This window comes from Homalodisca vitripennis, chromosome 5, assembly GCF_021130785.1.
Source record: "Homalodisca vitripennis isolate AUS2020 chromosome 5, UT_GWSS_2.1, whole genome shotgun sequence".
Lineage (NCBI taxonomy): Eukaryota > Metazoa > Arthropoda > Insecta > Hemiptera > Cicadellidae > Homalodisca > Homalodisca vitripennis.
The window spans coordinates 185,476,230-185,489,457 of record NC_060211.1 but is presented as its reverse complement, the minus strand read 5'-3'; the positions used below and the strand labels follow the sequence as shown (position 1 = coordinate 185,489,457).

General features: G+C 37.5%; 1 protein-coding gene across 1 annotated transcript in view; it reads right to left on the bottom strand.

Annotated features, from left to right (window-relative positions):
• LOC124363327 overlaps nt 1-13,228 on the bottom strand; it is a 274,927-nt gene that overhangs the window by 245,834 nt on the left and 15,865 nt on the right. Inside the window, exon 2 of the mRNA XM_046818573.1 lies at nt 9,876-9,921. Coding sequence (XP_046674529.1) covers nt 9,876-9,921 — 46 coding nt within the window. The remainder of the gene's footprint in view (nt 1-9,875; nt 9,922-13,228) is intronic.

Here is a 13,228-nt window from a genome sequence, read left to right as displayed (position 1 = left end):
GTTCCCATTTTTGTCGCTTGCTATATAACATAAAGTGGGAATAGTGTGAGTGTGATGTTTAACCTGATCCTTTTAAAAGAATTACATCTATTTTAAGCAGTTTTAGTAGAACTTTAGTAAATAACAACGTAGTTATAACTGTAATAAAATATAACATGGTATATAGCAAATAATGTATATCCCATAATGATTTAGAAATTCTTCAATGTCATAAACATAGTGTTTCAGCATTTGTTCAATTGATAACAATTGAACGACATATTCTGGCATATTCTGGTACAATGTCCTTGAAATACAAGACTTGAACTAATCCACTAGATGTTTCTTCATATTCTTGAAACACAATGTAATTTCAATTCATAATTCAAAAAAGGTTGATACCTCTTCATAAAATACGAGACGATGAATATTTTATGATAGCCTCCCATTGACATTACCGTAACCTAATGCATCAGTTCTCTTCTTAAAATACATACAGGCATGCCGAATAAATATTAAGCAATAAACACCTATTGTCATGTATGGGCAGATTTGTTCTTATAGGCTATAATAACATTCCACAGCAATAAACGTTCCACCCTGTATTTCCTAGACATAACTAACCAACGTTACATTTCATAACTGTAGGCCCTAATTATTTTAGCGGTCATTAATTAATAAGATAGTTTCACTGAGTATTTGTCTATTTAATAGTCCGCTACATTGCTCTACATTGACATTACAAACTACAACAAATACAAGCCAAATTAAGACAAGCTGTAGTCTACAGTTACAAACGAGTTCACCGTGGAATATAACAATGTCAGTAACTGACCAACAATCCTGCACTACATACTTTTGATCTTTTAGTTTGACAGAAATCTTTAAAAGAATTAATCATGTAGATGTATACTTAATTACAGTGCATGTAATAAAACACATTTTTACAGAACTCTTAAAGATAAGATATTTACGAGGAAAGTTCAAAAGATATTACAGTTGGCAAGCGTGAATATATTTGTAAAACATAACTGCATTATGTGCGAACATTTCAACAGACTCCCCCACTGTCAGATATGTTTGGCATATAATCCATTATCCCGAGTCGGTGTTCCTTCGTTCCTGTCCGAGAAGGGGAATGCTGGGATGGATGCCAGCGTATCGGTCGGAGCTTGTACGCTCACACACGTACGCACGCGCCCCCTCCCCTCCTCTCGCTCGCACACACTCGCAGATTACCCTATTTTCTGAAGGCCTCGAAGGGACACAACTTGCCGTCAGCACTCCACCAACAATAGGCACTAAATTTCCCGAACTGGCTCACTGACTCTCCCTTATTGTATTCATCCCTCATCTCTTCCTTATCGACAATTCCAAACGTATAGTTAGTTGAAGTTCTCTTTGCTATCACGTTTAATGGAGCTGAAACTTAGGAACGAAGTATACTTTAAACGTAATCCTTTCAAATATATGTATCGATATAACGAAGTATTAATGCAATTAAAATAATATATTATCATAGAATTTAGATTGCTCTGGAGGGAGGTGACAGAGGTTTCAAGGGTTATTCAGGGTCTGCCCGTCAGATTACTTCTTCTCTGTCCGTCCGTCCATCCTCCCCCGTCGTTTTACTTCTTCGTCCGTCCATCCATCCGTCGGTTTACTTCTCCGTCCGTCAGTCTACTTCTTCTCTATCCGTCAGCCCCCGTCGTTTACTTCTTCTTCTCCGTCCGTCCGTCCATCTAATTCTTCTCTGTCCGTCAGTCCCCCCGTCGTTTTACTTCTTCTCCGTCCGTCCGTCCATCTAATTCTTATCTGTCCGTCAGTCCCCCCGTCGGTTTACTTCTTCTCCGTCCGTCCGTCCATCTAATTCTTATCTGTCCGTCAGTCCGACGGGGGCGTTTTACTTCTTCTCCGTCCGTCCGACCGACCGTCGGTTCAATTCTCTATCCGTCCATCCACCGTTTTATTCCTTCTCTATTCAACCGTTCGTCGGTTTCCTTCTTCCCTGTCCGTCCATCCCTCTGTATACTTCTCTTTATTACCTACGTCCACCGATAAGAATATTAGCTTATTGCGCCATTCTTATAAATTATGTCGTTTTTTTCCTACTTGACCACTACGATCTTTATCTTTATTTATACGTTTTTTTAGCAAAGTTATGATTTACTTTTATGTGTTCTTTTTTACAAAAGACATTTTTAAACATCATATTTCACTGAGAAACGTATTTTGAATTATGGGATTCATTTCTCACGCACAAGTGCGGTGAACCTATACAAGGAGATATTTCTATACACAGGATGGTTGAAAGGAAACTCTGTTTTTATTTACTACCAGTTATGCCAGTCAGTTTTACCCAAATACATTGAATCTAATTTCGTTTTTTGGACAGTATCACCTCAAGAGCGATCGCAAATCGCTTTCCGTTACGAAGTCTGGCAGTTAGTAATGGAAATGCAAAGGTGATGCGCACGCAGTGTCGGACCTCAAGCTGTGTTGGATTCAAAAACAATAAAAAACTGTTATTCAAAATTAATGACTACTATATCAGTGAAAGACAGTAGAAAAACCGGCCGTCCGACTACATCCAGATTAGAAGAAAACATTCAAATCGTTGAGGAGATGTTCACGAGAAGTGCCGGAAAGTCAACTTAACAAGCAGCTCGAGAGAGTAGCCTTACACGATACACTGTTATGTCAGTACTGAAGTCTCTCAGCTTTCGTCCTTGGAAACCACGTTACTGCCAAGAAACATTTTCTGAGGACTATGATCGCCGTATGGAATACGGAGGACGTATGCTTGAGTGCCATTAAGATTGGCCAGAACTCTTTGGTAACGTTTTCTGGACTGACGAAGCAGTTTTCATGATAGAGGCTTTGTTAATCACCACAAGTCACATTAAAAGACAGAGTTTGACCTAAAGTTACCACAAAGAAAATGCAAACCCGCCCCAAGGCCACCGTTTGGTACGGTAAGACATCCGAGGCAAATTATTTGCCCTATCCGCTTTCAAGAAACAATGATGGTACCTCAACATGCTCGAAAACTGAGTTTGGCCAATTTGGACAGCATTTGATAACATTGAGATATTCGTGCAAAATGAGGCTCCACCACTTCGCAATGAATTTTCGAGGGTGCCTTGACAACCGCCCCCCCCCCCCCAGGACGTTGATTAAGTCGTTGAGGACACAAGAATGGCCCGTAGTCCGGATCTCCTGTGACTTTTTCCTCTGGGGTTTGGCAAAGGACAAAACTAAGGAATCTTAATGAACTGGAAGAAAGGATTCAGCAAGTGCCTAAAACGTCAACAATTCCTGCAAAAGTCCATAACAGATAGGCTATTCCAAGATTTTTGCAAAAACTGGTAGAAAATACGGACGCTTACATTACATTTTGAGAGGTTTCATACGTAAACTTTATGAAATACCTTGTTTGAGTGAAAATATATAGGCTACTCCATTCATACAGGGTGTACATAAAGTCCTGCACGGGTATAATATTTTCTGAACGATAACAGATAAATAAACAAGATTTGGTACATCAATACTACACCTAAAAATCTACTTTTAGAAGGAACTATCAGTTTTCTGTAATATCATGGGGACGTCCCGCAAGGAGTCATCAGAAGGAAATCTTAAATAGGAGCATAGGTCAATATGGACGTCATTTTAAAGGGCTTATCTAGCAGAGTTTAATGCCGCAAACCGCACTCAAAAAGATTGATCCAGTACAAAATGGCGGCTGTTCAAAGATTTTACTTGGTTACATTTTATTAGTAGCCATAGCCCCAGTAAAGCAAAGCTGGAACCAAACAAATACTGCAGCTAACTACTACATTATGCTTGTCAGTTGAACAGAAGTGAATTATGACATTAGTTATCCTCAAGGGTTACAAATTTGGTCCTAATATATTGATAACGGGAAAAAACCTGATAACAGTAACAATTAGAAATCTCAGCGACCTATGACGATCGGAAACACTTCCTGTATTCATAAAGTGTTGAACAGTTCTCCCTACAGTTGTTCTAGAAATTGGCTGCCTCTCGTGAAAGTAGTCATTAAATAAATGGCATGCTTCCTCGTGTGATCGTCTGTTATTTCCCCAACCAACCATCATAAGAAGTGTTATACGTTCACGTTCGTCAAGCGACATAGTGTAGTTGAAGAACTACAAGCAATGCGACAAACTCTTTTGTACTAAAGCGCACTGATAAAATGGATGGACAGCACTACTAAAACAAGAAAACTAGAATAGCCTACTATGAATAGACTGGCTAATAGGAAAGTCCTAACTGCGACCCAAAGATGAGAGATTTCTAATTGTTACTGTTATCAGGTTTTCCCCGTTAACAATATATTAGGACCAAAATTTGTAATCCTTGAGGATAACTAATGTCATAATTCACTTCTGTACAACTGACAAGCATAATGTAGTAGTTAGCTGCAGTATTTGTTTGGTTGCAGTTTTGCTTTACTGGGGTTATGGCTACTAATAAAATGTAACCAAGTAAAATCTTTGAACAGCCGCCATTTTGTACTGGATCAATCTTTTTGAGTGCGGTTTGCGGCATTAAACTCTGCTAGATAAGCCCTTTAAAATGACGTCCATATTGACCTATGCTCCTATTTAAGATTTCCTTCTGACTCCTTGCGGGACGTCCCCATGATATTACAGAAAACTGATAGTTCCTTCTAAAAGTAGATTTTTAGGTGTAGTATTGATGTACCAAATCTTGTTTATTTATCTGTTATCGTTCAGAAAAATATTATACCCGTGCAGGACTTTATGTACACCCTGTATATATACATCTGTAAAATGATGATGGCAATGAATATGTTTTTGATTGATAAGATTGATTGCTCTTATAAATACCCTCCTGAGGTCCTGAGTGTAAGACAGCCCTAAATGCTGATTTAATATCAACCACTCGTCGCGAAATTATCTAAATATTGTTTTATTTTTCCAGTCTTAAAAAATTAAATCTTAAAAGGCTGAGTCCAAACTTTTCTTTGAAAAATACACAATCGTAGTCCCTGCTTGTTAGGGGTACCAGGATAGCGTTAAAACAGACAAACACATCATGTCGGCACTTCAACCATTGTTGGCCGAATTTCTTTTTAGATTTTAAATTCTGAATACATTATATTCCCTGGTTTGAAGTAATACACTTAAATTGTTGTGGGTGGTCCCGATCCCACTTCTCGCACTATGCGTCAACCAGTGACATGTGACCGGAAGTGCCAGCGTTTCGTGCAACAGGAAATGCAGGAATGCAACCACACACCACAGTTGACAGTTTTTCAGCACTTTTTTACCGACATGACGTGCGAAAGTCGCCGTTTAATGGTGATATTCCGTGATGCAGCGGGCGGAGGTGTTTATTGACGTACGCGACGTAACGTGGCCCACTCTGCCATGTCATCGTTTTGGATTTGAAATAATGGAAGCGTCGAGCCCCATTATCTTCCGATGCGGGAGGAGTGCGAATGAATAAATCGAGCCTTCTTCAAATCCAAATCACACAACTTTGTTATATAAGGTGTTTTACACATTCCTTAACGCTTCGCCTATCACTGGAAAGGTTGAAAAAATATAATTTCTGTCTGAAGTCTGTCTCGAAAACGAAATTACCTACCGACTTGAAATTTTGCAGGAAGCTCCATTCATTCTACATAGTCAACACCGAGTGCAAGGACGGTGCATGTCACTCCATGAGATTTGGCTGAGTGTTAGCGAATATTTTTAGATTGGTCCTCTGGGTTAACATGATGACAACGGAAAAATAACAGAGCAGAGAAATTTTATAAACAGACTGTAACAACTGTTTTAACATGTAACATTTTTATTCATTGAATAAAAGAAATAATTGAGTAGGAAGTCAACGTAAAAAGTCACTATCACGAATTGATGGCAACACTCTATTGCTATGTAATACCCTCACTAGCTCACTGTACCTTTGACTATTTGAACATTGCTATAAAACCTTATTTATTGAATAAAAATATGAATATATCATGTGACAATATACTCGAGAAACATTTCATTTGTATACTTAAATTTGTTACAGAAACTTAATTTCTAGATAGGCAAGAATGAGTTTTATAAGGGCCATGTCCAAACATGGAATTTGGCTGTGCGTCATTGAGAAGCCTATCGCTCAGTAAGCTTACAGAACTTCTCTATTGTTTACCGTGCGTATGTAAAAATTTATTTTCTCTATGATTTTCTGCCTGTCTGTCTGCCTACAGGACATATCAGAATGAAATGGACTACAGATTCAAAATTTTGCAATCTGCAGGTTAAACTGACAGGAGGAAACAGATGACGGGGCCATCTGGATTATTTTTAGACAATATTTTAAACGAAAACTTATATGTTCGTGTTTCAATTTGTTTAATCAGTTAAATGTATTAAAATATACATATGGTACAGTGCAACATGTTTAGAAAAGGGTAATACATGACCAACTCATTCAAACTTCACAATAAGCTAAGATAGTAAAAAATTAACATTCGTTATGAACTACAGTAATAAGTAGGTCACAACATATGGAATTAGTCATAAAATTTAATGGCTTTTGGTACAATTGATAGAATTTTTGAACAATTATTAGATTAAGGCCGCTTCTTTTCATATTACATCATTGATATTATTTCCCCCTATGTAGGTAAAATATTTCAAAAATAATTATTTTAGTCGACTCGTAACATACTTTTATATACAAAAAAAAAACAAAAACGAAACAATCGTGTCATTAGCACATTGCACTGCAATCCATCTATGAACATAAATTACAAATACAAGAGACCTAAGTAGAGCACTAAGAGACTCCATTGGTCTTTACGTATACCTTTTAGGAACGATTTTCGAAATCAACAATGATGTCATTAGCCACAATAGTGAGAACTCTGAGGTCCTAACCAGTACTTTACTGTACTGTGCTGTGCTGTACTGTACTGTGCTGTGCTGTACTGTGGTGTGCTGTACTGTACGTTATGTGCTGTATCTATGTCAACCGATACTTGACATAGATACGTTGTCACATATTCTTTCCCAGTTCAGTCTGTACCCACTATCTCCTCCTCCAGCACGGGAGCCAACTCCAAGGATGCAATGACATGGAAGGAATTCCCATTTATAATATGACTGCCCTGAAGTAGTTAATATATAGATATACCTTGTTGGTGTTTCATAGTTACAACAAATCAAATATAGACTTAGGCGAAGGTACTCTAAATAAAAATGTTGAAATATAATAAAACATGTTATTTACATATGTTATTAACATATGTTATAACATATGTTATTTTATTATTAATTATTTTAGTTTTTTTTTAGGATATTGTACTTAATTGTTTAGAATAATTATGCTGTGCTTAATTTTCTTTTAGTATTAGTTACTTTACTGTTATTTGTTTGTATTATGTAAAAAAAGTGAAATAAATTTCTTTTTGAATTGAATTGAAACTTACAAAACTAATATTGCTTTTAAACATTAACAACTAATGAGTAGTATTCACTTAAGTATGTATGACAAACTTGATCGTAAAGAGTTGAGGAAATCAAATTCTTTTGTTTGCAAAGCGCATTTCCTACTGATTATGTTTGTTGTATTCCAACACAGGTCGCAAGAGAAATCAACATAACAATCTCACGAAAATCCTTTCCCTTCCTTTAACAAAACCAATAACAAATCCCTGCCGATGTTTTATTAATCGAAGACCGTTTACGAACCCTGTAGGGCCCAGTGCACCTTGTAATGTTGTTTACAGTAGGGCGTAAGTCACTGTGCCCTCCGCCGCGCCCTGTGGTTTATCCCATTACACGCTATAATCGAGTGTTAAAGCGCCCTTTGTATTCCCTACACGCGCCCTTTCTTCATTTTACAAAGCGGTTCACATTTTTAATCGAAGACAGCAATTGACAGCAGCTACCGACTTCCTGTGGTCTTATCTACGCTCTTTTTGTGTTCGTTATTATTGGGGTTCCATTACGTATTAATTTTATTTAATTGAACTGGAGATCAAGGATCGCACCTCGTCGTCCACTATTGGCGGTGCATCTTTAGAAAGAATATTCAAAACCAGAACGCTTGTACATTTTTTAGATTTTCATTTTTAATTTGTATTTGTTGTATAAAAGATGTGAAATTCATGTTTATTACAATGTTCAAATAGAAATCAACTATGGGTAAAAGTGATTAGCATTTCAAACTCCGATGTCCGTTCCCAGCCGCTGGAGGTTTTTCCAAAATTTGTCCAGTGGATGGATGGACGTTCGGTTTGAGGCGACCTTTTAGCTTCACAGTTTTGCTACACTTTTGCAGAAAACAATTTTGCAGAAGCCAGAGCATTTGCTAAAATTCCAAAATTATCAACACTAAAAATAGTCAAGAAAGAATCTAACCTCAACAAAGAAGACAGCATTAGACTATCAAAAAGGCGGCAGCTTGTGATAAAGAAACTATTTCGACGATTGGACTAGTGGTTGGTTGAGCTTTAACCGATCACGATAAACACAGGTCCCCACCAGTTTTGGTTTAGGATTTGTTGACTGAAGATGGCTCTTCAAAGCTTCAATAATGTCTCAGGATTTTAATTGTGTCATACAGATTTTGGGGTGGTATGAATCGAAAAATGTATATGATAGACATAATATTTACTTCGTGAACCTGAGGACGTAAAGGGAATAATTTCACTGCTACAATACACTGTTTCGAGTTCGCACTGTCAACATGCCTAATTTTAGGAGGTTAAAAAAAGACATAAGGATGGTGTTTTATTAAAAAAACCTTGACTGCACAAAATTGCAATTCTTCAATACAGTGCTGGAAACTGGACAAAAAGGACATATCGACATGTAGACGCATGAAGCAACAATGTTAGACTGGGCCGTAACATTACTGAGCCTTATAAGCCGTTATGACACCGCTAAGCTCGCACGATAGTGTGTTGATAAGCGCAGGTGTACAGGTGAACTTCCTTGACACGTCGGAGACAACAAACAACAACAAACTGCGTCACGACACGGCACACACATGTCGTCTCGGCACAAGGCATGGCCGCTTAATAAATGTATGCCTGAAACTTCTTGCGACTTGAGTGAGACGGATTATGACTTTAAGCTTCTTACTTGTATGGAGAGTTTTAGATGAGAATAAAGACGAGGATTTATTTTGCGTGCTGACCAAAAATATGATAGTCGAAAATATGTTACTTATATCGAGAAATGGTGTTAAAAAGCAATGTTACCTGTAGAACTGTCGAAGTAGGAATACTCTCATAAAAAAATTGTTCTTGGAACATAAAACAAAAGGTAAATCCCACTCGCGTACTTCCCAATATAGATTTGCAGAAATTGGTTCGAGGAACCTATAAATATGGTCGACGGTTGGCACGAATGTAATGCTGATTATGTTTACGAGGAATGCATAATTAATAACGTTTCTCCGAAAACAAGGACGCCTATTAGTTGGCAACACTGGTGAAAAACAGGCTCTACTCTGCTGAGAACAGTTTAGTAGATCATTCACTTTTATAATAGTCTGCGGTTATAATGACAAGACATTGCAAAGAAGAACACTTAATAGTTATACACGTTTAGTGGCACTTTTCTATCAAACGGATTATTTAATTTTTTTAATGGTATACACCTGTAATACCTGTATACAAATATTTTAATTAAAGATTACCGCAACCTAAACATTGAGGAGATGTGCAAACCAAATTATATTACACTGATTTCTTCAATCGTGTATAATACAGGTTTTTGTAAAAAAAAAAATCATATTTGGTATTAAGCAATTCTTGTACAACAAGAAAACTCTTCACAACTCAGCAAACTAATCCTATATAAGCTTTGTGGGGCAAACAGAAGAAAATGTATATTTACCTGCTACAGGAGACAACCTCCGCATCACACACCATCTGCTTTTCCACTGAAACAGAAATATAATTACTGTTACAACTGAAAATCAACACAGTGCAACAAGTTGTTGAGGCTTCTACTTTTATTGAGTTGTAATGAAATCCAATTTAACGAACCCATCTGACTTATTCGACCTAAGTGTGTCTTGGTAGGTGCCATGTCTTCTCCACCTTTGGCCCAACATCGGACTAGAATTCCGTTTCTTATTTGTTTGGAACCCTTTGATTCATGATTATTTCTACTTTGCCCCGGCCAGTCCCCCTTCCCCCGGACTTCCAGCGTGTCGCTCTGTAGTGAAGACCAATTACATTATTGTTCCAGGAATTGCGGTCGCCACTGTCCCCCAGCCAGCCACAGTGCGTCGACTGCAAGGCTGCAAGGTCGTTGGACACGCCTACCAGCGTTACGGCGGCTGCGCACTACGGAAGAGGCAGTCGACCTCTGCGCAGCCGCGGAGCTATCCTCATTACCTTACCGCAGTTCCACTGCAGCTCCGTAGCCTCTATCTCAGAGATGGGTAATACCGTTATTTGTCAATAACTATTATCAAGATAACGCGGTTAGTAGGTATTACGTTCCAGTAACCTGTTACCGTGGTAACATGTTAACAGCCGACCCACGCTTGTCATTAGTACTCGTATCATGCTGTTACTGAACTTACGTTATTAATACATTCTAGAAGATCTTTTCTTATTGGAATTAGTTATTAATTTAAGACAAATACTCCAATAATATATTTTTTTTTATATTTCCGTGAGGCCTTTTGTACTCAATGAGCACATCATCATACCCACATAAACCATGAACCACTGCTATTCTGTTATATGGGTTTGATGATGTGCTCATTGAGTACAAAAGGCCGCACATAAAAATAAAAAAAAGTATATTATTGGAGTGTTTGTCTTGTATTAATGACGTTATTAAGTTGCAAGTATGAGTCAGCCTAAATCATATAGACAAATTATACGAACATTTAACTAAGTCAGTAAAATTTAATCTTAGACTACTTTGAAAAATACTAATTATAAACCGGTTATTTAAATTTTTTACTGCCCAGTACAATTATTGTTTAGGATGCAAAAACTTAACTAACTCACTACAATGTAGTATTTAGACTAGTAGACTATTTTTCAATAGACTACATATAATTAATGTGAAAGGAGAACGAACAATTGAATGAGAATAAGTTAGGTTTGTTTTAATTTAATCCAGAAACAAGCCTACGTTTCTATTTTGATAATTATATTTGATTTATTTATTTCAATCTGATATTTTATCTCCTGTTCTCCCCCTTGTACTATCTACCTGACTCCACTGATCTCAGTAACGTAATACCAGAAAAGCGTTACCAGAACTCCGTCCCTAGCCTAATTGCTTGCACGGTAATAGCCTCGAATGTTACTCAATAACTCCGTTACTGGTAACACGTTATCCTGGTAATAGGTTACCACTGAATAACGATGTTACTGACACTAATACGTTATATACCACCCATCTCTACTCTATCTCCACCACTAACTTCTCAAACCGCGGACACTGCTGACTCTGTTATTGGTAGAGGCGGTCAGAGGTGGATGTTAGAGGACATTCCATGATGTTCGGGATAGGAAGGCACAAGGACCGGTTTGGGGTAAACATGAATGACGAAAACCATCACTAGAACTCCGTAAACTGGCAACCAACCACCCCTGCGTCAGAAGAACAAAATTGTCTGGTGAAAAAACATCAATCGGCGACTTACTAAACCTAATTTAAATTCTTTATTTAATCCACCCATGCGAAAAGATGTCTACCAACACTTTTTCTTCTATTTTCAACCGCCCAACTTCCAAAAAAATCTCCATCGTAACAAAGTAACTGAATGAAAATCGTATTATAGTAAGTGCCATGTAACTGTATATGAGAAATTTGTGAAAAATATTAACACCTGCTCTGCACAAGAAATGTTACTTTGTTTCTGAATCAACGGTCGAATGTTTTCTAAATAATACAGTTCAGGATCGCTTGTTCTAGCGGTGTTATTGATTTTAATTCTATAAGAACTTGTTTTTACGTTCAACTTGTTCTGTTGCCTTTTTGACTTTGGCGAGTTCATATTAGGAATTGTTATTTCAGTGTCACAAGGGCAGTTAATTGTTAAATTACCACATTTCAATGTGGATACAAAAGTTTGACTGCACTTTGCCAGTTTTTGTCTCAAGTCTGTAGTTTTAGTGAACCCGACGCGTGTCAACACTTTGCCCAGTAGTCCTGAGCGGTGTCACACTGTACACTGTACTGTACGTGTCAGACTCATCATCACATCTGTACAGTTCACACAGTCATGTCCTATCACTTCCCGACCATATGGTTCTTACTTGCTGATGCAAGGTCACCATGGTGAGAACAGCGTCTTAGTTATATTGCTCTTACGCTTCATTTACACCTTCGGCGTCCTTTACCTACGTATGTATCGGTAAGTCATAATGGTTATAAGCCATATTATTGTCATAACCGCTTGACTTTATTCCTGCTTGGATATTTTATATTTCCACTTGTTAGTGTGACATGGAGATTATAGTGTTTACTTTTGTTAGTGTATCGTGGAGATTGCAGTGTTTCCTTTTGTAGTATATCATGGAGATTACAGTGTTTCCTCTTGTTAGTGTGTCATGGAGATTACAGTGTTTCCTTCTGTTAGTATATAATGGAGATTACAGTGTTTCCTTTTGTTAGTATATCATGGAGATTACAGTGTTTCCTCTTGTTTGTGTGTCATGGAGATTACAGTGTTTCCTTCTGTTAGTATATAATGGAGATTACAGTGTTTCCTTTTGTTAGTATATCATGTAGATTACAGTGTTTCCTCCTGTTAGTATATCATGGGGATTATAATGTTTTCTTTTGTTAGTTAGCCATGGGGATTACAAGGTTTTCCTTCAGTTAGGGTATATGAAGGTTACAGTTTACCCACCTGTTAGCATATCATGGAGATTACAGTGTTTCCTTTTGAAGAGTGTCATGGAGATTACAGTGTTTACTTCCGTTCGTGTATCATGGAGATTACAGTGTTTCCTCCTGTGAGTATATCATGGAGATTACAGTGTTTCCTCCTGTTAATATTATGGAGATTACAGTGTTTCCTTTTGTTAGTGTGTCATGGAGATTACAGTGTTTCCTCCTGTTAGTGTGTCATGGAGATTACAGTGTTTCCTTTTGTGAATGTGTCATGGAGATTACAGTGTTTAATTTTGTTAGTGTATCATGGAGATTCCAGTGTTTCCTCCTGTTAGTATATCATGGCGATTACAGTGTTTTCTTTTGTTAGTTAGCCATGG